The sequence below is a fragment of the Ictalurus furcatus genome, chromosome 10 (genome assembly GCF_023375685.1).
Source record: "Ictalurus furcatus strain D&B chromosome 10, Billie_1.0, whole genome shotgun sequence".
NCBI lineage: Eukaryota > Metazoa > Chordata > Actinopteri > Siluriformes > Ictaluridae > Ictalurus > Ictalurus furcatus.
In genome coordinates this window covers 1,356,005-1,381,999 of record NC_071264.1, presented here as the reverse complement: position 1 = coordinate 1,381,999, position 25,995 = coordinate 1,356,005, and the positions used below count along the sequence as shown (strand labels likewise).

At 41.0% G+C, this 25,995-nt stretch overlaps 1 protein-coding gene across 1 annotated transcript in view; it reads right to left on the bottom strand.

Moving 5' to 3' along the window:
• Positions 1-7,775, bottom strand: part of LOC128613851 (NLR family CARD domain-containing protein 3-like) — a 33,602-nt gene extending 25,827 nt beyond the window's left edge. The window contains exons 1-2 of the mRNA XM_053634986.1: positions 7,668-7,775; positions 4,321-6,100 (exon numbers count right to left, since the gene is read on the bottom strand). Of these exons, the coding sequence (XP_053490961.1) occupies positions 4,321-6,100; positions 7,668-7,704 (1,817 nt within the window). The 5' untranslated portion in view covers positions 7,705-7,775. The remainder of the gene's footprint in view (positions 1-4,320; positions 6,101-7,667) is intronic.
• Positions 7,776-25,995: the final 18,220 nt, after the last annotated feature.

Genomic DNA, 25,995 nt, shown 5'->3' with positions numbered 1-25,995 from the left:
TATAGTAGTCATAGTCACGTTCCATGTTTAGAGTTAGTTCACGCTGGGTTATCCGCTCCCAGTTCCTCGTCATAGTTCATGTTTCTCGTTTTGTTTATCGACCCTGTTTTCCGTGACCACGACCTTGATTCATGTTTAACCCTGTGTATGCCCGTTTGCCGATCACCTGACCTTCGCCTGTTTTGGATTACGTTTATGGATCACGTTTTGGATTTGTCTGCCTGTCTCTTTTTTAAAATAAACAACTGTTCATACTGCACTTGCATCCGTCCTATCTCCGCCACGATACGTGACAACGGTGAGTTATATGCAGTGCTGGGTAAGTTACTCAAAAAAGTAATCCACTACAGATTACTAATTACTACTTTAAAATTGTAATCTGATTACATTACTGATTACTGCATGTAAAAAGTCATCAGATTACTAATTACTTTACATTCACGTTACTTTCAAAACCTGTCAAACTCACAAAAATACACTACAAAGTGAAACTCATAGTTCTTTCACTAATTTTAGCACATGTCAATGTATGACATGATCAGAAAAAGTTGGATTTATCATAAAACTTGCCTCGGGTGTTGTCACTGTTTGTAGGACTACCAGACTGATAAAATATAAAACTTTCATAACTAGGCTAATTTGGTGTCACTAGCCAAGGGGAGGCACAGCTAAGCTATCATTGTATGGGCTTAGCTGCTACAGTGCCATGCAGAGTACATTATATTTCCTTCTGCTCTGCTCATATCATGTTCACGTAAACTGGAACTCATATAGACATTTACACCCCTTGTTTTCCTGCTCAGCATCCGAGGATGTTAGTGTTCCAGTTTCAACTGATTTACTGGTTTTAAAAAATAATAATAATCGCCGTATGTCCTCACACTGACTGTGACCTAGTGTTTGGCAGAACTGAGAGCTGTCAGCCAATAAGAAACGAGTATTTCCACATATTTTCCTGTAAAACGCTGTCTGATTGATCTCGCCTCCTTTCAATGAATGTCATATCACAGAAAACCAGCAACTCCATTTCCCAGGATGCACCACCAACTACAAACATGGACGCAGACGACTACACTTCCCACACACACGTTCACCTTCTCCAGAATTCTAATCACACACACCTGTTGCCAATCTCATACTCACTCACTCCACGCTATATAAGAGACTGTTCAAACACCAGGACTTTGTGAAGTATTATGTTCAGCTGCCTAGTCTCTGTCATATGTCTAAGCCTTATTTCATGTTTACTTATCTGATCTTTGACCTTTGTTTACTCTCTTGACCTAGATCCTCTGCCCTGCCTAGTTTTGCCTGTTTGCCTGATCGCCTGACCTCTGCATGTCTTTGACTATTGATTTCTGCCTAATCCTTGGACTTTGTTTGATTAAACTGCCATACCTGCACTTGCTTCGGTCTCCATTTCGTGACAGACCACTTCACCTCCACATGGAAGCAGCAGGTAAGCTGGAGTGGCGACAAGGTGTCGATGCCCACGGACGGCTGATGAGTGAACACCACCAATAGCTAGCCTATTTGACTGAGCAGGTCACTCGTCTTTCCCAGCCCATGCCGGTCGTCATGCCAACTCATGCTCAGTTTCCTCCGATACCGGCACCGGAGAAGTATGCCGGGGATCCAGCACAATGTAAAGGTTTCCTTTTGCAATGCTCCTTTTTCTTTGCTAGCTATCCAGTCTTGCCGGAGACTCGTAAGGTCACCCATTTTATGGAGCTCTTAACCGGTAAGGCTCTCTTCTGGGCTACGGCCGTATGGGAGCAAGGTGGCGAGTCCATCTCTTCTTTGGAACAGTTGGGACGTGGGACAATTGCAGCTGGGGCCTGCGTGGCTCAGCGAGGAGAAGAGAGAGGAGTGCAGTTGAGAGTTTCGTTGCTTTTACTGTGGAAAGAGAACCATCTCATCCGACAGTGCCCTCTCAGGTCTCGTCGGGACACCGTGGATATCGGGGACACTAAACCCCACCATCCAAGGGTGAGTTCATCTCAGTTATCCCAGATAGTCTCTCAGCCTGCATTCGTTCTACCAGTCATTGTTGAATACTCAAGGGTGTCTTGTGTGCTAGAAGCATTGATTTATTCCAGAGCGGCGGGGAATTTCATAGATCAAGAGACTGTTCACCAGTTCAACATCCCTGTTCGTCTGTTACAACAGCCACAAAAGATCCAAGCCATTGATGGAGTCCCAATTGGGAAGGGATACATATCACATTGCACAGAACCTCTCATTCTTCAGGCCAGCGCACTACACAGAGAAACCATCGTTTTCTATGTCACAGTATCTGCCAGACATCCCATCATCCTAGGTCTCCCCTGGTTGGAACAGCATAACCCATGCATTTCATGTACTAAAAAACAAATCACACACTGGTGTAATCATTGCCTTGCACACTGTCTACCTACTCCAGTAGTTCCGCTGGAGGCCACATCCATCGAAAGCTCTGACCAACCCGCTCCAGTTCAAGTTACACCTGAATATCAGGACCTCTTGGAGGTTTTCAGCAAAGAGAAGGCCAGTGGACTACCTCCACATTGACCATATGACTGTGCTATCCAGTTGCTCCCCGGAGCCAATCCACCTCGAGGGCTGGTGTATCCCTTATCACAGATAGAACAACAAGCTATGGAGGAATACATTCAAGAGGCACTCCAGCAAGGCTACATCAGACCCTCTACATCCACTGCATCAGCAGGTTTCTTCTTTGTGGAGAAAAAAGAAGGTGGTCTCAGGCCGCTCCAGATTACCGGGGCCTCAACCAATGTTCTATTAAGTATCGCTACCCTCTGCCCCGGGTACCAGTAGCACTAGAACAACACCGATCAGCTAGTATCTTCACAAAACTGGACCTTTGCAGTGCATACAACCTGGTTCGTATCCAAGAGTATGAGTGTGAGTGTGAAGAGTATGAGTATGAGTGGAAGACGGCCTTCAGTATCACATCAGGTCACTATGAATACTTGGTCATGCCGTATCGGTTCTCTAGCTCCCCCTCAATGTTCCAGTGTTTGATCAATGACATCCTAAGGGACATGCTGGGTCGCAACGTAATCACCTACATCAACGTCATTTTCATATATTCAAGTTCTCCTGGAGAACATGTCTGCCATGTCCATCAAGTGCTGCAAAGGCTCCTTAAGCACCAGCTGTATGTAAAAGCAGAGAAGTACGAATTCCCTCAGCACACTATCTCGTTCCTGGGCTATATCATTAGCCCTGAGGGGGTCCCCATGGACCAAGGGAAGGTACAGGCGGTGGTGGAGTGGCCCACTCCGCAAACAGTCAGGGAGTTACAACAATTTCTAGGCTTTGCCAATGTCTACCGACATTCTATCAGGGGTTTCAGCTCCATTGCACATCCTTTAACATCCCTGCTGAGAGGCAAGCCAAAATGATTGTCCTGGAATACAGCCACCCAAACAGCATTAAATCAGCTCAAGGAGGCCTTCTCCACAGCTCCCATCATTAAGCACCTGGACCCTTCCAAGCCCTTCGGTGTAGAGGTTGATGCATCAGAGACAGGTGTAGGAGCTCTCCTCACGCAGCGGTTTGGAGATAAACCCTGCCTAGTTTTGCCTGTTTGCCTGATCACCTGACCTCTGCATGTCTTTGACTGTTGACTTCTGCCTAATCCTTAGACTTTGTTTAATTAAACTGCCATACCTACACTTACTTCGGTCTCAGCCTCCATTTCGTGACACTGAAGATATAAAATTACAGGTGGTCTTCTTTTACTGATGTTCAGTTACGTAGTGACAAACCGTTCCAAGTGGAGAATTATTTGTAATAATTGTAAAATGTAATGCATTACATTACTGTATTATCAGAAAAAGTCATTAGATTAAAGTAAGGCTTTACACCCAACTCTGGTTATATGTTGTATGAATTTTATAGAGCAAGTAAAGCAGTCAGTGTGTGTTGTTCTCTGTGCTTGTACAATTACAAATCTGTCACCTCAAGACATCCAATTTTAAATAGACACTGGATCAGTTATTTGGTGTGGATCCGAGTGCAGGTGGAGTGTTTACATACGTCCAAACAGATCCAAAGAGAAAGTTTGAAAGTTTGAAAGTCCAAATCAAACAAGGTAGGTGTGAAAGTGTCCTTATTCTTTCCCACATGTGTCCTTCAGTGCAGACATAACGTGTTAATGTAAAAAGTGAAACAATCTTCTGTAAAAGTACCAGAGGTTTGTTTAAAGATGATTAGAGTAACTATTAACGAGCATTAATCCAATCAGTGCAGTTCAGTGTTGTATTAAAATAACAAACCATGCAGTAATACATTCATAAATAAAAAAACACTCACTCAGCTTTTTGGGAGGCTTTGACCACTGGCAGCAGCTTCAGAAGACATTCCTCTGATGGGTCATATTTCCTCAAATTAAACACATCCAGCTCCTGTTCTGAGTTCAGTAACACAAACACCAGAGCTGACCACTGAGCAGGAGAGAGTCTGGTTCCACTGAGACGACTGTAACCTCCTCTGTTCAGATAAGTTTGTACTTCCTGCACAAGAGAATGATCATTCAGTTCATTCAGACAGTGGAACAGATTGATGGATTTCTCTGGAGATGGATTCTCCCTGATCTTCTCCTTGATGTACTTGACTGTTTCCTGTTTGCTGTGAGAGCTGCTTCCTGTCTGTGGCATTAAGTCTCGTAAGAGAGTCTGACTGGACCCCAGTGAGAGACCCAGAAGGAAGCGGAGGAACAGGTCAAGGTGTCCATTCTCACTCTGTAAGGCCTTGTCCACTGCACTCCTGAGGAAATCAGGCATGGTTGGATTTCTGAAGAACTTTAAAGTTCTAGGATTCTGCTCCATTAACACATTTCTTGTTTTAAAGATATAAGACAAAAAGACAAATAAAGCAGCAAGAAACTCCTGAACACTCAAATGTACAAAGCTGAACACCTTCCCTAGGTGAAGCACAAACTCCTCTCTGAAGATTTGGGTACACACTCCTGAGTACACTGACACTTCTCTGACATCAATGCCACACTCTCTCAAGTCTTCCTCATAAAAGATCAGGTTTCCTTTCTCCAGCTGGTGGAAAGCCAGTTTTCCCAGTGCCATGATACTCTCTCTGGTCTGCTGAGGATCAGGGTCACATTTCTGGTGGTACTTTTGGTCCTTGTGTTTGGTCTGAATGATCAGGAAGTGTGTGAACATTTGAGTCAGAGTCTTGGGGATCTCTCCACTCTCTGCTTCACCCAACATTCTCTCTAGAACAGTGGCTGAGATCCAGCAGAAGATTGGGATGTGGCACATGATGTAGAGGCTTCTGGAAGACTTCATGTGTGTGATTATTTTATCAGCCAGGCTCTGATCACTGATCCTCTTCCTGAAGTACTCCTCTTTCTGAGGATCACTGAACCCTCGTACCTCTGTTACCTGGTCTACACAGTCAGGAGGGATCTGATTGGCTGCTCCTGGTCGAGAGGTTATCCAGAGAAGAGCAGAGGGAAGCAGATTCCCCTTGATGAGGTTTGTCAGCAGCACATCCACTGAGGATGACTCTGTCACATCACATAATCTCTCATTCTTCTTGAAATTTAGAGGAAGTCGACACTCATCCAGACCATCAAAGATCAACACCACTTTGTTAGAGTCACAGTCTAATAATTCTAGTTTTCCCATTTCTGGGAAAAAATGATTGAGAAGATTCATCAGACTGAGATTTTCCTGCTTCATCAAATTCAGCTCTCTAAAGGGAAGTGGAAACATGAGAAAGACGTCCTGATTTGCTTTTCCTTCAGCCCAGTCCAGAATGAACTTCTGCACAGAGACTGTTTTTCCAATTCCAGCAACTCCTTTAGTCAGCACACTTCTGATTGACTTGCCTTTAAAGAGGTCATTACATTTGACGGGTTTCTCCTGTGTTGCCTGTCTCCTGGACACTGTCGCAATCTGTCTCACCTCATGTTCATTATTGACATCTCCACTCCAACCCTCTGTGATGTAGAGATCTGTGTAGATCTCATTCAGAAGTGCTGAGCTTCCATGCTGTGAGATTCCTTCATTAATAATTTTAAACCTCTCTCTCAGGTTGGATTTCAGCTTTGGCTGATACACAGACATCAAAGACTCTAATAAACAAAGTAATAACATGTGTTAATGCAAAATCATTGAGCACCATTTAAAATGTAAAATTATTTTGAATGCTGTTCATTCCTGATTCATGTAGTAAATATTACTGAAGGAACGGGACCGTTGTACAGAGTAACCACAAGCTGGACCACTAATAGAACAGAAAAGCACCAGATGTACAGTATCTCACAAAAGTGAGTACACCCCTCACATTTTTTGTAAATATTTGATTATATCTTTTCATGTGACAGCACTGAAGAAATGACACTTTGCTACAATGTAAAGTAAAAGTGAGTGTACAGCTTGTGTAACAGTGTAAATTTGCTGTCCCCTCAAAATAACTCAACACACAGCCATTAATGTCTAAACCGCTGGCAACAAAAGTGAGTACACCCCTAAATGAAAATGTCCAAATTGGGCCCAAAGTGTCAATATTTTTTTTGGCCACCATTATTTTCCAGCACTGCCTTAACACTCTTAGGCATGGAGTTCACCAGAGCTTCACAGGTTGCCAGTGGAGTCCTCTTCCACTCCTCCATGATGACATCACGGAGCTGGTGGACGTTAGAGACCTTGTGCTCCTCCACCTGCCGTTTGAGGATGCCCCACAGATGCTCAATAGGGTTTAGGTCTGGAGACATGCTTGGCCAGTCCATCACCTTCACCCTCAGCTTCTTTAGCAAGATTATCATGCTGGAATACTGCCCTGCGGCCCAGTCTCTGAAGGGAGGGGATCATGCTCTGCTTCAGTATGTCACAGTACATGTTGGCATTCATGGTTCCCTCAATGAACTGTAGCTCCCCAGTGCCTTCAATCTCTGCAGCAATGCTGGCAGCACTCATTCATCTATTTCCCAAAGACAACCTCTGCATATGACGTGAGCATGTGCACTCAACTTCTTTGGTCGACCATGGCAAGGCCTGTTCTGAATAGAACCTGTCCTGTTAAACCACTGTATGGTCTTGGCCCCTGTGCTGCAGCTCAGTTTCAGGGTCTTGGCAATCTTCTTATAGCCTAGGCCATCTTTATGTAGAGCAACAATTCTTTTTTTCAGATCCTCAGAGAGTTCTTTGCCATGAGGTGCCATGTTCAACTTCCAGTGACCAGTATGAGGGAGTGTGAGAGCGATGACACCAAATTTAACACACCTGCTCCCCATTCACACCTGAGACCTTGTAACACTAAGTCACATGACACCGGGGAGGGAAAATGGTTAATTGGGCCCAATTTGGACATTTTCACTTAGGGGTGTACTCACTTTTGTTGCCAGCGGTTTAGACATTAATGGCTGCGTGTTGAGTTATTTTGAGGGGACAGCAAATTTACACTGTTACACAAGCTGTACACTCACTACTTTACATTATAGCAAAGTGTCATTTCTTCAGTGTTGTCACATGAAAAGATATAATCAAATATTTACAAAAATGTGAGGGATGTACTCACTTTTGTGAGATACTGTACATGATACTAAACTCAAACTTCAAACTAAAAGTGTTCATATCTAAAACTATTTCCTCTCTCTAAAGTCATCCTGATGGAATAAAGCCATGACTCAGAACTCTTACTGTTCTGCAGTGTGTTAGCGAGATCTGTGTAGTTCATATTCTTCAGGATGTGCAGTGATCTTCAGCGCTCCCTCTCTGACACTGTGCAGATCCTCCTCATCCTCCACCTCCCTCTCAGTGCATGCTGGGTAATCTGGACTAAGGAGCTTCCTAAACCTCCTCAGCTCCTTCTATATCAGAGTGATGACTTTGTGTTCCAGCTCCTGGTTAGAAACACACAGGAACACATCTAAATATTATAATGTTACACACTGAGAAATGCTTTTATTTTATGAAAATAAATTTTCTGCCTGATTACCCATAATGCTGCTGCACAGTGTTAATAACAGTTTATAATTATAATAATTATCATAACTATATATATATATATATATATATATATATATATATATATATATATATATATATATATATATATATATATATATATATATAATATAAAAAAAACAGCAACCTACTCACACACGTTCCACACATTTAAAAAGACACACACCTTGAATATGGAGTCCAACTGATTTCTGCTGATGCTTGATTTCTTATTTTGTGGTCTGTGGCCAAAAAACATCATGTAATAAGGACTATTTGTATTCATAGCTGCACAACATGCACTTATAAATACAGAGACAGACATTTAACACTATCCTTTTAATACAATACACTGATTTCAGGATTTGACACTAACATGTTTAGATGTTTGAATTAATATTTATATTGTCATTAATGTACCAGGTGTAAATGTTGTTTTGTAGCCCCACAGACCCTCCAGCTCAGGGACTGCAGGCTGAACTGAACTCTTAAAGCAGTTTTCCTCACTGCCAGTCCGAGAGCTGCAGCACTGAACAGTTTAGTGTTTTACTGCTTCAACACCTGATAAAGCTCATGAAGGGCTTCATAATGAGACCAGTGAGTTTTATCAGGTGGAACACTTCCGTAAAACACCTCACTATTCTAACCTTGCATCAGGAGAACTGTCTCTGTCTCTGAAGTGAAATGGAATATCCAGTGATGCATCACTCTTCATGGACACACAGCTGGGTTCTGGGGGGTCTGATTTCTTTCCCTCCATCATTCTAGAATTACAACAGAAATATCAGCAATAATTAATACTCTGCTATCTCAGCACTGTTACACAATGTGTTCATCATTAAACACCAATAATTCCATCTCTTTAATTCAGCTACAGTCTGCACACTTATTCAAACAGGAGACACGCCTCATACCTCAGGAATTACACTGATGTCAAGAGTCCCAATCACAGATAACTGACTCAGCTGGGTCTTAAAGCCTGTAGAGTTCACTGACTCAAAGCTATGCTGCTCATATGCTACACATAACACAGTCCTTTTCACTCTTCTCTCAGTGAATGTTTTCTCTAAATTGTTCTTATATCTGTGGGAATACATTTAAGACACAGGAAAACACAAGGGTAACAGAGTATGTAGTTTATTGAGAATCACTATCATACACATCATACACTGGGGAGGGAACAGGACTTGTCGGAGAATAATCAGTAGGTGATGGGTAATATGGTGGTGTGTTTGTAGCAAAGTTACTGTCATCAGCAGAGGAAAGAATAAACAGGACCTCTATAGAGGTTATGGGAGACAGTTGAGCTTCAGTTTGATTAGAACATGAGCATAGGTCACCGATGGAATATTACAATAAGCGGGAGGAAGAGGAAACCCTGGGGGTATAGGTGAAGAACAGAGCTGTAACATCCACTGCCAAATGTGCCAGCTGATGCCGTAGCTATTCACCCAGGCCTGGGAGATTGAGCAGCTGAGAGAGAGAAGGTCCAGGTGAATGAGGGCACTGGTCAGCTGGACTGAGGACAGAGAGAAAGAAATTAGATAAAACAGTAGTGGTAACACTTAAATATATCCACATATATACATGTACAAGCACATGCAAAGAATGTAAGAAACAGGTATCATGGAGTGAGCATAAAGTTGAAAAAAAGACACACACTCACAAAATTTTTAAAACACACACACACACACACACACACACACACACACACACACACTCACACAAGATGTTTAAGGGCACCAAAAATGTATAACGAGAAATTAGAGAGAAAATGTGTGTAACAATAAGCAATAATAAAAATATATCTCACCCATAATGAAGACTAGGTATGGTGAGATGTGCACAGCTGGGCTACCGGAAGTAGGAATGCCAGTGAGGGACTTCAAAAAAAAATTATATACCAGAATGAAAAACATGAAGATAAGGGGATATCCAATGGCTGAAAATGGGTTTTAAGGTTATTCTAAATGAGAAAAGTTTATTGTAATGGAATTTTAAAATGAGAGAAGTAGAGTTTAAGGGGAAATAAAAAAAAAGACACCATTAAAATATATTGGGATTTCAAAAGAATGAGATAATTGGGTGTAACCTAAAAATAAGACTGTATAAATAGGGTATTGTGTCTGTGTATAGATTCAGATCACTTTGGGACTTCTCACTGATTGGCTCTCAAGTTTTTTTAACAATAAATTGGATTTTTACTTTCAATTGTGCTTTTGAGTATGATCACTTATGGAAAAAGGTAATTAGCACCAGTAGTTGTTTTTGATGCAACATTTTGGTGAGCCAGCCAGGAGGGATTGCCGGGAATTGATCCCATCCTGTGGGACTTCACCATTCTGTGGACAGCAGATACTGACCGCATAGGAAAGAGGTAAGCAGACACCTGTTTTATTCGACATTCTGCTGTAGTAAACCCGCCGTCTGGGAGGGGGAGGTCCCGGGGTGGGGAGAGAGGAGCCAGATCCCTTTGCACGAGTCTAGAGGTAACTCAAAGATAAATAATTGGGGAAAATAATTGAAACCTCTGGGAGAACAGTGGATGGGAGAAGTAAAAGAAATTAACTTTGGGCCTCTGGTAAAAAAAAGAATCAGCAAATTATGTGAATGTTTTAATGTGTGCTTCTGTGGTATATGTGTGTGAATTCTGAAAGGCTTCAGTTGTAATTAACAAATGAATAAGAAATTCCTGTAAAACTGCTGTTGAGGCGAGGGTTTGGAACCCCCTCAACAGGGTTGCTGGGAAACAGGAAGCTTGAGGCATCACTGCATGGTGAGGGAACAATTCGCCATGTAGTCCATTCAGACAACTCCGTAGCATAATTATTATCGGTATTGCCAGGAGTTGATCGGCTAACAATCAGGCTATTGGCAAACGGGGTACGGGTCATGAGGTACACCCTTAGGAAAGTACACAATTGATATATTTTTGTGATAAAGCACATAATAAGTAACATAGGAGTAACCAGGGAGTAGATGAGATTCACAGAGTATGGAGTCTCCAATAAAGATAATAATAAGGAAACATAAAAAAGATGAAATGTATATAAGGCATTGTTGCAAAAAATGGCATGACAGGACAGCTGGAGAGTTGCAATGGCCAACAGAGGGAACATTTGATGGACAGATGTGCCAAAAGATGAAGCAGAGGTTAGCTTGCTTTAATGAGAAGAAAAAGAGAGAAAAAGCCCAGGCCAGGCTAGAGAAGAAGGAGGAAATATTGGGGTGGTTTGAACTAGATGGAAAGATGGATAGGAAAAGGAAAGAACAGGCAAGGAAAGAGCAGGAAAGGAAACAGGAGGATGATAAAGAGAAGGAAGTTAAGGAGCACAAAGAGAAACAAGGAAAGTGAGGGTGAGACTGAAAATTCAGAAAAGGATAGGGAGAAAGGGACGGCGCCACCATGTGGGATGCAGCAGGGACCCAGCATCCCACCACCATTAAACATCCAGTACAACCCCCCAACCACCTCCACGCACGGTGGGAATATACCCATCAGTGACATAAGGCAGCTTACCGAACATCAAAGTATGGGAACCTGCTAGGATGAAATTGCAAGGAACTTTTGACAGGATGTGCAGACCACTGGATGAAGAGGAAGCTAGGGGAGACAGTGTGTACATCACACAGAGACACAAAAGCATGCTGTCTGCTGATGAAGGGGTGCAACCATACTGGGAAAGAATGACTCTGTTCCAACATACTAGCACCCCCATATGGGAAACAACCAGCACGGTGGCTCTCCCACAGCACGAAGACAGGAAGAAAATGGAAAATGGAAAAAGGCACCTAAAGGAGAAGCGACCGCAGATCCCCCTCCCAAAGTAAGTGAAGAGTTGAAAGATGTGGCAAATGGACAACAAGGACTACAAGGACAGATTGTATTTGTAAGAACTGATGACAGAGACACGCAAACAGGACCACTGGACTTACAAGCCAACAAAGGCCAGATCATTCACATGAAAGGAGATGTGACAATAACTGCACTGAAAAACAAGGAAGGGGAGCGGTTGAAGGAGAGACTAGGGAATCTAGAGGGTTTTGTACAGGAAAAAGGAAGAGAATTCCACCAGGTGAGGGAATTGGCTGAAAGGGCGTGCAAGGCCGCAGAGGAAATCAGCAATGCAGTTAAAGCAGAAATAGAAAGTATGAGATTATGAACCACTCCATACAGGATCAGAAGGAATTATTGGAGCTAACTAGACAAAGGTTGCAAGAACTAGAAAAGAGGGAGACCTCAGTGGTGGAGGAAGATTAAGAGAAGGAAGAGGAGGAAGAAGGGGAAGGTGAAATTGACTTTACTAACATAAATGCCCAACAAGGTGGGCAAGGTGGCTCTGGCCAATATGAGAAGTTGGAATTATGTGACCGAATATCTCTCCAAGTTCCAAATCAATTTACAAATTAGGGCACTGGCAAGAGACCCACTACAGGAACCGTGCGGAAAGAGGATGAGAATAAAACCAGGAACCCCGCCTCCATGTGCCCATTGATGATGAAGGGCAAGGCAATGTAATACATACCGTGGACCTATATGGACCTAATGGGCTTGAACCAGAAACTTCCAAATCTGTGCGATGGAGGTCAAAGGTGGATAACCAAGTGTGAGGAGAAAACAACAGGACAACTGTTGGCCATTGCGGACATAAAAGCCATATTGTGCCAGACTGTGGGCAAAAGGTCTAACCAAAGAAATAATGGAGATGGCCAACTTGGAGAAAGAGATGGATGACCCCAGGTATGATCCGATGCCGTTTGGCCTGAGATGGAATGTTGTATGGGGAGCAATATGAAAAATGTACCCCACAAAGTTAGATCCAGGGCAGCTGAAAGAGGAAGAAAATATAACGAACTTTATCCAAGAGTTTCAGGACAAATGGAGAGACGAGACAGTGGGCAAATGGGATGAGTCCTATGCCAGTGCATGACTCTTCAGGGTGATGCTAAAGAAGGCAATACCTGAGGAAGTGAAAAAAAAATTGGAAGGCATAGTGGGACTGAACACAATGGAATGGGACACATTCATGGCACAATTAACACATCACGTAGATCAGTACAGGAAAAAGAAAAAGGAGACTAAAGAAGCAGCCGAGGCATTGATAACCCAACTGTGGGGAGTCATAGTAAGAGCAAAGCAGGAAGAGAAGGAAAAGAAGAAAGAGAGTGCTAAACAAGCTGCACTGATGCCACTGCCACTGCAGCTCAGGAACAGCCAATTGTGGCCCCCGTCCCAGAGGCGGCACCGCACCGACACAAGCACAAGTAACATACACTCCTGTACAGATACCTGCTACACAGCTGGCACCTGTTGAATACATGTACATGGCAAACTCCCCAGAATTATAGATTTCAAGGACAGGTGCCTCAGAACAGGGGCCGTGGCAAAGGGTTCTTACGTGGAGGCCCAATGCAAGGATCCACTAGACAGAGCATGTCTGCTGAAGGATGTTGGACATGTGGAGACCCAAGTCACCTCAGGAGAAATTGTCCACAGGCAATGGCCAGGTACACATGGGGAGATCATGTGGATAGGGTTGAGAGGAGAGGTCAAGCCCTAGGGCCACAGGCCATGGGACAGGGACAAGAAAAACAATTGATGGAGCAACAATGGCAGCCTTTACAGACTTTAGGCTTACAGGACCTCAGGAACTTACGCTTGATGGCGTTACTATATGGACACTCCTGCTATAATCTCCAGGGGCACCAGTTAACTTACTAGAAAAATACACATACATGCAATTTCCTCAGGGATATTGTGAAAAGCCTCTCTATATTTAAGCAATGGCCTGCACTTATATGGTCTGCACTTATATAGCGCTTTTATCCAAAGCGCTTTAAACTGTGTCTCATTCAGCCATTCACACACACACTCACACACCAACGGTAGCAGAGCTGCCATGCAAGGCGCTAACTTGTCATCGAGAGCAACTCGGGGTTCAGTGACTTGCCCAAGGACATTGCGGTATTTGGAGTCATGTGGGCGGGAATTGAACCACCAACCCTACGATTAGTGGACAACCCGCTCTACCACCTGATTCACAGCCGCCCATAGCCATAGCAGCCAACCAGGTTCTAGCTCGTGACCTTGATACTCTGAATTGTCATAGCACCCTGTTGCAGTACATGGATGACCGTCTGCTTTGTAGCCCTACTAAAGAACAGTGTCAGGAAGACTCTGTAAAGGTGTTAACTATGCTAGCCGAAAACGGCCACAAAGTGAGTAGAGAAAAACTTCAGTTTTGTAAACCCAAAGTAGAGTGCTTGGGATGTCTCCTAGAAAGAGAAAGTCAAAATTTTGCCAAACCACATGGAAGCCATCCAACCGCAAACCGTATGACAAATGTTGGTGTTCTTAGGAATGGCAGGTTTTAGCAGACCATGGGTCTGTGACTTTTTGTGCTAGTAGTTTAACCTCTCTGTGATTTAATCAAGAGCACAGACCAAACGCAGCCAAATGCTCCTCTTTCCTGAATCCCTGGGGCGTTAGCTGCATTTGAATCACTCAAAGCTACATTGACGTTGGCCCCTGCATTGGCAAACACTGATTATTGTAAACCCTTTCACTTTCAGTTTCAGAGTAACAGGGCTTTGCATCTGCTGTATTGACACAACAACAAGGTATAGGCAAACAACTTATAGCATACTATAGTAACACATTGGATAATGTTGAGAAGGGAATACCAACGTGTTACTGGACAGTGTTTTGTCATTACCATCTCACGATGCACGGGGTATGATGTTATTCTGTTGGCCCCGTTTTACGTCATGACTTGAAAGACACGTGTGTCAACCTCATTATTTTTGATTATGATTTTTGTTTATACTTTTTATGTTACACCTCGACCCTAGACCGGGGTCGTAACACCATAGTTAACCATAGAAAGGTGTAACACAGTCAACCCCGCTGACAAAATGGTTACTCCACAAGACAGGTTGCCCCATTAATGCGTGTCTGAATCAGAGAAGTTCCTTAAAGCATATGCCAACTTAGAGAATCAGTCATTGCCAAACACACAACGTGTGTTTTTATTGAGTCTTTACTGGTCACATATACATCTGAACAATGAAATTCTTTTCTTCGCATACCCCAGCATATCATGACCAATGATGGCCTTGATAAGCCTGGAAGAGGAAGAGGTCCGGCAACCACAAGAGGATAATGTGGAACGAATTGTGGAAATAGAAATGGCTAAATGGATAACTAGAGGGGCAAAGAATGAATGGGGCATGGGTTTGTAGTAGAGTGTAGATGGCTTAAAAGTAAAAATCTAGAACATGTTGGATGAGAGAAGCAAAAATCCAGTTTATTGTTCAAAAAACAACATGAGATCCAATCAGTGAGACGTCCCAAAGGGATCTGAATCTATACACAGACTCAATGCCTTATTTATACAGTCTACCCCCAATTATCTTATTCTCTTGAAATCCCAATATGTTTTAATGATGTCTTGTTTGATTTTCCCTTAAACTCTACTTTACGTAGACGTAAACATAAACGTAGCCCACCGCCTTGGAGATTTAATTCTCTTCTTTTAGCAGACAGTGAATTCTGTGAGTTCATTTCTACTTCTATTGATGACTTTCTTTTCTTCAATCAGAATGACTCCACCTCTTATTCATTGTTATGGGAGACACTTAAATCCTATATCAGAGGCAGACAACTCTTATTCTGCTCGCTGTAATAAAAAACGCACTGCTAGGGTTAATGAACTTACATCTGCAATCAGTAACCTCGATCAAAGATGTGCATTGAATCCCTCTCCAGAACTTCTTAAACAGCGTCTTGACTTGCAGGCAGAATTTAATCTTATTTCGACTAAAGAGGCGGAACGCTTGTTGTTACGTACTCGTGGTTCATATTATGAACATGGCGACAAGCCGAGTCGTTTACTGGCACATCAGCTACGGCGACAGGCTACTTCCCGTCTCATACCTAGTATAAAAAACACTTATAATATTGTCACTACAGATCCCATGGAAATTAATGCTACTTTTAAATCGTTTTACTCTTCGCTTTATAAGTCCGAATTTCCAACAGACAATACTAAAGTGAATGCATTTCTTCAAAACCTTTGTAACCCTGTTATTCATTCGAATACTGCTATGCAACTGGACTCCCCACTCTCTCTTGAAGAAATTTAAATTTCAGTTAAAACTATGCAATCTAACAAAGCTCCTGGCCCGGATGGGTTTCCAATTTAATTTTTTTAAACATTTATTGGAAAACTAGCTCCATTGCTTTTGGCCATGTTCTGCTTCTTAAGGAGAGTAAGGATCCATCCTCCTGCGGTTCTTATAGACCGCTGTCTCTGCTTAATGCAGATGTAAAGGTGTTGGCGAAAGTAATGGCATCTCGTTTAGAGAATACACTCCCTTATATTATATCTGAAGAGCAGAACGGTTTTATAAAGGGACGTCAATTGTTTTTTAATACCCGTACACTCTTTAATATAATTTATTCAAAGCATTCGTCTGTGCTCCCTGAGATTGTGATTTCATTAGATGCTGAAAAAGCATTTGATAGGGTTGAGTGGGAGTATTTATTTGCAGTCTTGAGGAAGTTCGGATTTGGGAATAAGTTTATTTCTTGGATTAGCCTCCTTTACTCATCCCCTAATGCCAGGGTTCAGACAAACGATATTTATTCGGATTATTTTGCTCTCGGACAAGGGTGTCGTCAAGGTTGTCCTTTATCCCCTCTGCTTTTTGCTGTCGCTATCGAGCCGCTGTCTATTGCACTAAAATCTTCTCCCTTGTTTAAAGGAATAGTTCAATACAGTGTAGAATACAAATTGTCAATATATGCTGTTGATTTGTTATTGTATGTAACCGATCCTACTGCCTCTATGCCAGCTGTCTTGGGTGTTCTGGAGTCCTTCGTGTTGTCTCTGGTTATAAATTAAATTTAGATAAAAGTGACTGTTTTCCTGTCAATACTGCAGCATTTTCTCTCCAACAGTCAGATTTACCATTTCGATTTAGTCAGTCAGGTTTTAAATACCTAGTTATCAACGTGACACGTTCATAATCTAATCTTTTATAAGCTAATGTCACTCCCCTTATCTCAAAGGTTAAATGTAACATTCAGATTTGGGGTAACTTACCCCTTTCTCTAACTGGCAGGATCAATGTCATCAAAATGAATATATTACCAAAGTTTCTTTTCTTGTTCCAGCAAGTGCCTCTTTCTCTGCCAAAATCATTCTTCAATTCATTGGATAAGATAATTAGTACATTTATTTGGGGAGGAAAGCCACCAAGGGTTAGTAAATCTTTACTGCAGAAATGTAGACTTAGTGGAGGACTTGCATTACCCAATTTTCAATTCTATTACTGGGCTGTGCACATTCATAAACTTTGCTACTGGGTTAAATCTCCTGGATCTTCTTGGTCTAAATTGGAACTATCTTCTTGTAGGGAATCCTCTTTACCTGCTTTGCTTTACTCCTCTTTACCTACAAAACTCCCCCTATATACTGATAATCTAGTTGTCCTCAACACACTTATGACTTGGTATCAATTTAGACGGCGCTTAAAATTTGTAGGTGCATCCTCTTTGGGTCCTTTAGTCAACAACCATCTATTTCCTCCATCGTGTTTGGACTCCACATTTTCAGTATGGTATGACAAGGGTATTAAACAAGTTAGAGATTTGTATGCTGATGGTGTGTTTGATAGCTTTGCCAATCTGGCATCCACTTATGACCTCCCTGTGACGCATTTCTTTGGTATTTTCAAATTCGGAATTTCGTTTCTAGATGTTTTCCTGATTTCCCCTCTGCGCCTCCTGAACAGGCTTGATAAAGCTTGTTTTCAAACAATCCACATCAGAGAGGAATGATTTCTAGGATTTATTATTTTATTCTGGCGCTAGGTAGTGAGTCGAGTAACAAAATTAGGAATACGTGGGAATCGGAATTAGGAGTACAGATAAGTGAGGAGTGTTGGGAACGTGCTATAGGGAGGGTACAGTCTACCACTTCTTGTGCTCGTCTTGAACTTATACAGTTCAAAGTTTTAAACAGAGTCCATCTGTCCAAGTCGAGACTTTCTGTGATGTATCCGGACGTAGAGGACAAGTGTGATAAATGCCATGGGTCTCCCTGCCATCTTGGCCATATGTTTTTCTTCTGCCCTGATCTCCATGGTTTTTGGTCTGTTTTTTTTTTACCATCATGTCCACTATTCTTAGGGTAGATTTAAAGCCTTGCCCATTGATTGCTGTATTTGGGATTCCTGATGACTCAGTTCCATTGAGCTCGATACAAAAGGATGTTATTGCTTTTACATCCCTTATAGCAAGATGTTCCCTACTGTTCCACTGGAAGTCTGCTAAATACCCATCTATCTCTCAGTGGCTAAAGGACGTGATGTTTTTTCTAAAACTCAAGAAAATAAGGTATACGACGAAGGGTTGTACGGATAAGTTTTTTTTTTATAAATGGCATCCCTTTATAGTATACTTTATGGAGTTACAGACACTTCCCACTTAAATTTTTGTGCCTGTTGTTGGGTCTTACAATATCTATATAACCAGCGATAGTTATTGGATAGCCCATGATGAACCGGGGGGGGGGGGGGTTACTTTTAATTTTCTTTTCCTTTGTTAGTATAAAAAGAAAAAAAACCTGTGAATGTTTACTGCTGTGTGTTGCTCAATTTGTTTTGTTTTTTTTCTTCTCAATGGAATATTTGGGAAAGGGAGGGGAGGAGAGAAGAAAAAAGGTGATGTTCAGCATAAATGTTTGGTAGACGTGTTCAGCAGAAAAGTTCAGCAGAAATGTTTAGTTCAGTAGAAATGTTTAGTTCAGCAGAAATGTCCAGCAGAAATATCCAGCAGAAATGTTCAGAAAAAATGTTCAGCAGAAATGTCCAGCAGAAATGTTTAGTTCAGCAGAAATGTTTAGTTCAGCAGAAATGTTCAGCAGAAACGTTCAATAAAAATGAAACTGGAAAAAAAAACTCTACTTTACTCATTTTTAAATCCCTTTAGAATCAATTTTTCACATTTGGACTCCCCTTAAAACCCATTTTCAGCTATTGGATATCCTCTTATCTTCAAGTATTTCTTTCTGGTATTTAAAAAATGTAAAGAAAAAAAAAAAAGAAAGAAAAAAAGGGGCCTCTACTGAGCTACCAATGGAGTAAGACGTGAAGTTGGAGGCTCCTGCTGATTTCGATTAAAATTATAATTAAATTGCGCTTTTCGGTCATACAATAGATTTTGACTCATTCTACTCTGTCACGATCTCGCCTGCAGATGGCGCTGCAGCGGCGACATGCACGGAGAGCTGGAGGGTGCGCAAATGCACGCGCTGCAAGAGTTGTAAATTTTGTTTACAATGGACATGTGCACTTGTTTTGGGTCCTGTTCCCCCCGTTTAGTTATTGGCGGAGGTGCAAGGGTGTGTTTCGATTGTCTCCAGATGCCTGAGTTCATGTTTGATTGCATTTGTTATTTAAACCCCTTGTGTTGCTGCGCACATCATGCAGTGTTATTTACATTAACCAGCCAACAAAGTCTGAGTATTGTATATGCGTTTCACTAAACAAGTCTACGGTTATGTTTGTGCTAACTACCTTGATGCTAAGTGGTCATGTGTTCCTGTCCAGTTTATTTCATGCCTTGACTCAAGTTTCCTGTTTTGTCCTCGAGTCACGCTTCATGTGTTTTATGTTCCGCGTTTTATGTTCATTGACTTTGTATGAAAAAAGACTGTCATCTGCACTTGCTTTCCGCTTCCACGTCCGTTTCGTAACAGAATACTGCACCCATAATGCGGAAGCAGCGGATAATATGGAAGCCACCGGGGCTGCCTCGTTTGCGGAGTGGCGTCGATCTTTCTATGAACAGAGTAACGCGATAGACAAATGCCTAGATCAGATCGATTGCTTACTGGAGCAAAGAGTGCTGTTCCCACAAGCTGGGCCATGCGCCATGGCACCCTCTGCACAATTTCCCCCGCCCCCACTGCAGGAGGTCTCGGCTCCAGATCTGCAGCCTGAGGTCAGCGACGTGACCTCGGGGTCCCAGTCCGAGGTCAACATGGTCAGATTACTCCAGAGGGCTATGGGCTGTTTGATCTCCCGTGACTCACTGGCAGAGGTGGGCGAATCATTGTAGTACACAAACTGCAACTTGACATCAGCACTGTGTGTGCACCACAGTTTACATCATTTGAAAGCCTTGTGTTGAGTCTCTCTGCCTCCAAAGCAACTGTCATCGCTACCATCTATCGACACCAAAGCCAAATAAAGCTTTTTTGTCTGAGTTTGCTGACGTGTTGTCAGTGTTGTGTTTTAAATTCAAGAGTATCCTTATTTTGGGAGATTTTAACATACACGTTGACCAAAATGACTGTGTGATGATAAAGGACTTTTTATTTTTACTGGATTGTTTTAATCTTACACAGTTAATTAGTGGCCCAATACACAGCAAAGGTCATACTCTAGACCTTTGTGATTGACTTTCTGACCATTTGGCAATCTTTTTTTAAATCTGGAACTTCCTCTTCATTGTACACCATCTTCATGCATTGTTAATTTTCGTAAATGGAAATCAAATAATCCAACATATTTTGCACACTCTGTCCTTCCCTCTCTTCTTAGATTCTCATCAGCTCCTCTTGAAGATAAGATTTTACAGTTGAATAATGTTCTCGCCTCTAATCTGGACTCCTTTGCTCCCTTGAAGTCATGCAATTTGACTGTTGCTTGTTCTGCTCCTTAGTATAATGACAACCTGCGCTCTATGAAGGTAGCTTGTCATAAAATGAAGCGCAAGTGGTGTGATTCTGGCTTGAGTGTATTTTCTCAAGCTTGGAAAGGCAGATTGGGGGAATATAGAGCTGCAATAGAGTCTACAAGATTTGCCTAGTTTTCTCAGATTATTGAGAATAATCAAAGCAATCCCAGGCATCTCTTCTGTACTATAAACAAACTCCTCAAAGTTGATCTTGGCACCACTTTGCCTGTTTCAAATCAGGTATGTAATAAGTTTCTTAATTTTTTCAGTTCATTTTTTTTTTGCATCATCAACCCACACATTATTGTTTATTGTTGCTCACCCCTCTATTGTTAACTGTGCAATAATCAATTTATTCACTCATGTATATAACCAAGGTGTTACACATCTGTATATATTCAAATTTGTATTCATCTGTACATACATTGAGGTGTACATATTACCATTATTATTTTTTTTTTTACTTCTCTAATTCTTATTTTTCTATTCCTATTGTGTATATATATATATATATATATATATATATATATATATATATATATATATATATATATATATTTTTAGATACTTTATTTCAATTCTATTCCTATTTAATGTGTATTCTTTCCTATCTGTTTTTTTGTGTAATTGAGCTGCTGTAACAAGGGAATTTCCCCAGTGTGGGATCAATAAATGTTATCTTATCTTATCTTATCTTAAAACTGACAATGTTTATAACCTAATTCACGCTACACCTGTTGATTTGGACAATTTAAATAATTATCATCCCATATCAAACCTTCCCTTTTTGGCAAAAATTTTAGAATGTGTTGTGGCGTTGTAACTTCACAATCACCTTACTGTTGATAATCTTTTTGAGCCCCTTCAGTCTGGTTTTCATAAACTTCACAGTACAGAGACAGCTTTGGTCAAGGTCACGAATAATCTGTTAATAGCCTCAGATTCTAGTTCTCTTTCCATCCGTATCCTTCTTGATCTTAATGCTGCTTTTGACACTCAATCACAACCTGTTACTCAACCGACATAGAACTGTCATTGGTGTTTCTGAGACTGTTAAGACCTGGTTTAGATCTTATCTCTCTGATCGCCGCCAGTTTGTTTTTATGACTGGTTAACAGGCTCTGTTCCTACTGGTGTCCCTCAGGGATCAATTTTATGTCCCTTACTTTTTAGTATTTACATATATTCTCTTGGATTGCTCTTAAGATCACTCAATCTTAATTATCACGTCTATGCACACGATACTCAGATTTATATTCACTTTAAGCTTGGTCAAAATTTGGATGTTTCTTTTCTCTCACATTGTATTTCTGAGATTAAAACATGGATGACACAAAACCTTTTGTGTCTTACTAGTCATAAGACTGAGGTTTTGCTTATTGGCTCTTCTCATCTGCTTCGTAAAGCTGGTTCACTAATGTTGAAGGTAAACAGCTCTGTTTTGGAGTTCCAATCTAAATTAAAAAATCTATGAGCCATATTTGATTTGCATTTGTCTTTTGACCCACATGTACAATCTACTGTCAAGAATTACTTTTTTCATCTCAGAAATATCGCTACACTTCGCCCTATGCTATCTTCTCCAGTGACTGAAAGGCTTATCAACACTTTTGTTTTTCTTGTATTGATTACTGCAATGCACTTCTTGCTGGGGTTCCTAAAACCACACTAAATAAGTTGCAATGTGTGCAAAATTCTGCTGCTAGGATCCTGACTGGTGTCCGAAGAAATGAACACATCACTCCAATACTGAAGTCCTTGCACTGGCTCCCGTTCAGGTTTCGCCTTAAGGCACTGCATGGTCTGGCCCCTCAGTATCTGTCTGCGCTTTTAACTTTATATACTCCCAAGCATCATTTGCGCTTCTCTCGAGCTGGTTTACAGACACGGCTGTGATCTGTAGAGGACAGGGCTTTCTCATCCTATGCTCCTAGACTCTGGAATGTACTCCCTGCTCATATTAGAGATGCACAGAATTTAAGCATTTTTTAATCTAATCTAAAACCCCATTTTTTTAGGTTAGCTTTTTTTTTAATGGCTTTAACCATTTTGTTTTCAAGTCACACTGTTTTTTTTTTCTTGATATTTTCTTATTGTGTAAAGTGCCTTGAGAAGCTGCTTTTTTAAAAATAAAATATTATTATTATAACTCACCTCTTGTCTTTCTTTAAGTCCTGTTTTCCAGACACACTCATGTTGGAGGTCATGTCTCCTTCTCCAGATTACAGCAGGACACACGTTTACTTCACTCCAACATCGGTGTGTTAAATCAAACCCTGTATCAGCACAGAGTTCACTTACAGGAAATAAGTCATAAAACAACCTATGTACATTCAAACTTCAGTACAAACCCACAAAACTCTTCTGTATCTAGTGTACATTCAGTGTGTTTATATATTATAGCTTTAGCTGTAGATACTCACTGTGTTTTTACTCCTGAAATGGTGTATTTTCTCTGCTGAGTTTCACCTGCACGAGCACCTTCTACCTTTTTATTGTGCAGAGGGCAAAGGGCAGTAACTGTGGACAGGTAATAAACACACACACACACACACACACACACACACACACATGTATTGTTATCAGACAGCACTCTGATCCATGGAGCAAAAGCCAAGATGAAGCTGGTCGAAAAGAAACCACTTAAGTAAAATACAACGCGAGCTCCTTACCTTTTACTAGTTTTATAAACAGGATTTATTTTGCAGATTTATTGGCAGTCTTTGATCAGGTCAATAAAGTACAATTGTCTGTACAAAAATCTGAAAACACCTGCCAATACAGAGAATTTTTACAGTCAAATAACATTTTTTTCTGGTTTTATCTAAATCTGAAAAAGAATCCTGATCTTAGTGAGGATTAGTGTGTACGTAGTTTGTATGTGAATAAATAATTTAAAATATAAGTGATGATGGAGGCTGATATGATCACATTGCTCAGATGAATAACTCTTACTCAACTTGTTAGCTCTTCTTTTTTTCCACATGTGTCTCTGAAATATTTCCATTTTAAACTATTTCTGTTGTGTTGTCAGCTTATTGCCACATTTCTGGTTTTTCGTGTATTTTCTCTTTTATCAGACATTAAGACAATAAACAAACTAATCTAAAGCCTGATTACTGCACCTGTGTGAGTTCATGCCCCACCCACTTTCAACACTTCAACCAACATATTTCCATTTAGTGAATTTACTTTGTGAAGCCTCTTCCCTGTCTGGCATTGACCCATAATCTGATATTTTTTTTATTTATATATCTCAGTAGTATTAAATTCATTGTTATTGCTCATTTTCTGAAAAATGAAGGAAAAAATAAAGGATTGTATGTGACTATACCATGTGACTATACCAGCAAAATTTTAAATTTATATACACACATATACCTTTGTCTGAGTTGCGTTTAAGACTGTAGTGACATCCGAAGTCAGAATCCTGTAAAGCCCATTTCTTTCATTCTGGCAGCAGCAGTTTGTAGATTTAGATCCCTAATGAGTAAACCAGAGGTGACGGTGGTGTGGAAAAACTCCCTGAGACTACAGGAAGAAGAAACCTCAAGAGGAACCAGACTCAAAAGGGAACCCATCCTCATCTGGGTGACACCAGATAGTGCGATTATAAATTGTTTCTCTTACACAGCTGTATGCTGTAAAGTCAAACAGGACCAGCAGTGGCTCTGACACCAAATCAAACAATTCTGCTGCTGGCAAAAATAAAGAAACGGTCCAGCGGTCTTCCATCAGACCAGCTGGGGTGACGCCAATGACACTAGCAGCAAACATCTGTTTCTCCATCACAGTCACAGGACTGAGGTGCATTCTGTGATTCCTGAAAAACACTCAAACACACAGCAGCAGAAACAGCAGCAAACATCTGCCACAGCATGACCTCGTGCTTCATCATTGGAGCACTGAGGACTTGTGCTGATGACAGAAAGGCATACTGGGACCTTTCAAAGTGTGAATTGGGTGGAGAAACAGCTCCCATTAGAAATTCAGCTGGAGTACGCCAGTTCTGCAGGTTGTGAGAGACACAAGAAGGTAAGATGTAGTCAGGCAGTGGGAGTGTGACTTGATACTAATATTCGGATTAAATAGAGAAAATATAGTCACATTACCCCGTTCTTATATCAGATCATTACCTCATCTCACTTACAATGTGTCTTAGTCTTAATATATTCACTCGTTGTGTGTTGTGCTCGATGGAGTTTGGAGCTCGTGTGGCCAAACTCAGGAACTACAATTTCCCAGAATCAGTATTCTGTTTTTAAGCATTTTATTATGAGGTACCAATTAGGGATTAAATCAAACTTTCCTTATGGATACATATATGAAACACTTGCATACACATATATAAATTACTCACACAAACATGTGTACTGTGGAATCCTCAAACAAATACATATGAAATGCTTGCACACACCAATGTGAAACGCAGACCGACACCAAGATTACACCCATGCACACATACAAATTAGACACGTGTGTATACACTTATAAAACACTGACACAAACGCCATATGTGCATATACACTTATAAAACACTCACACAAACTCCACATGTGCATATGGACTAATAAAACACTTACAAAAACTCCATAGGTGCATATACACTTATAAAACACTCACACAAACTCCATACGTGCATATACACTTATAAAACACTCACACAAACTCCATATGTGCATATAGACTTATAAAACACTCACACAAACTCCATACGTGCATATACACTTATAAAACACTCACGCATACATATACTCTACGTACACACATACTAATGCAAAGAAGACAGACTCTAAAGTCTGTGTATATGTGCAAATAATTTCATACATTGATGTGCTAGAAATTCTCACAGCAAATGGAAGTGTAAAAAGAAGTCTACTGGGTTTGCAATGGCAGATCGATTTAACTGCATCTACCCAGTTACCCCACGTATTCTGAATAAGATGAATATGAATCACTTTCCATTATGCAATAAATGCCATAGTGAAATTGGCACTTTCATGCATTGTTTTTGGCATTATCCAATCATTACAAAGTTCTGGGATGGCGTGGCATGGAAGATGGGTGAAATTCTTAATTTAACATTTAATAAGGACCCTGGGTTTTTCTTGTTTGGTCTTACTAAGTCTTAAAAATAATAATTCTTAAGAAATATTTAACTCTATTTTGGTTTTCTTCAAAGTAACATGTGACTGTCATTTGGTAAGGTCAGTACCACGTATCAAACCAAAATGTGATATACAACCCTAGCCGTGCTGATATACAGTCCTTTAT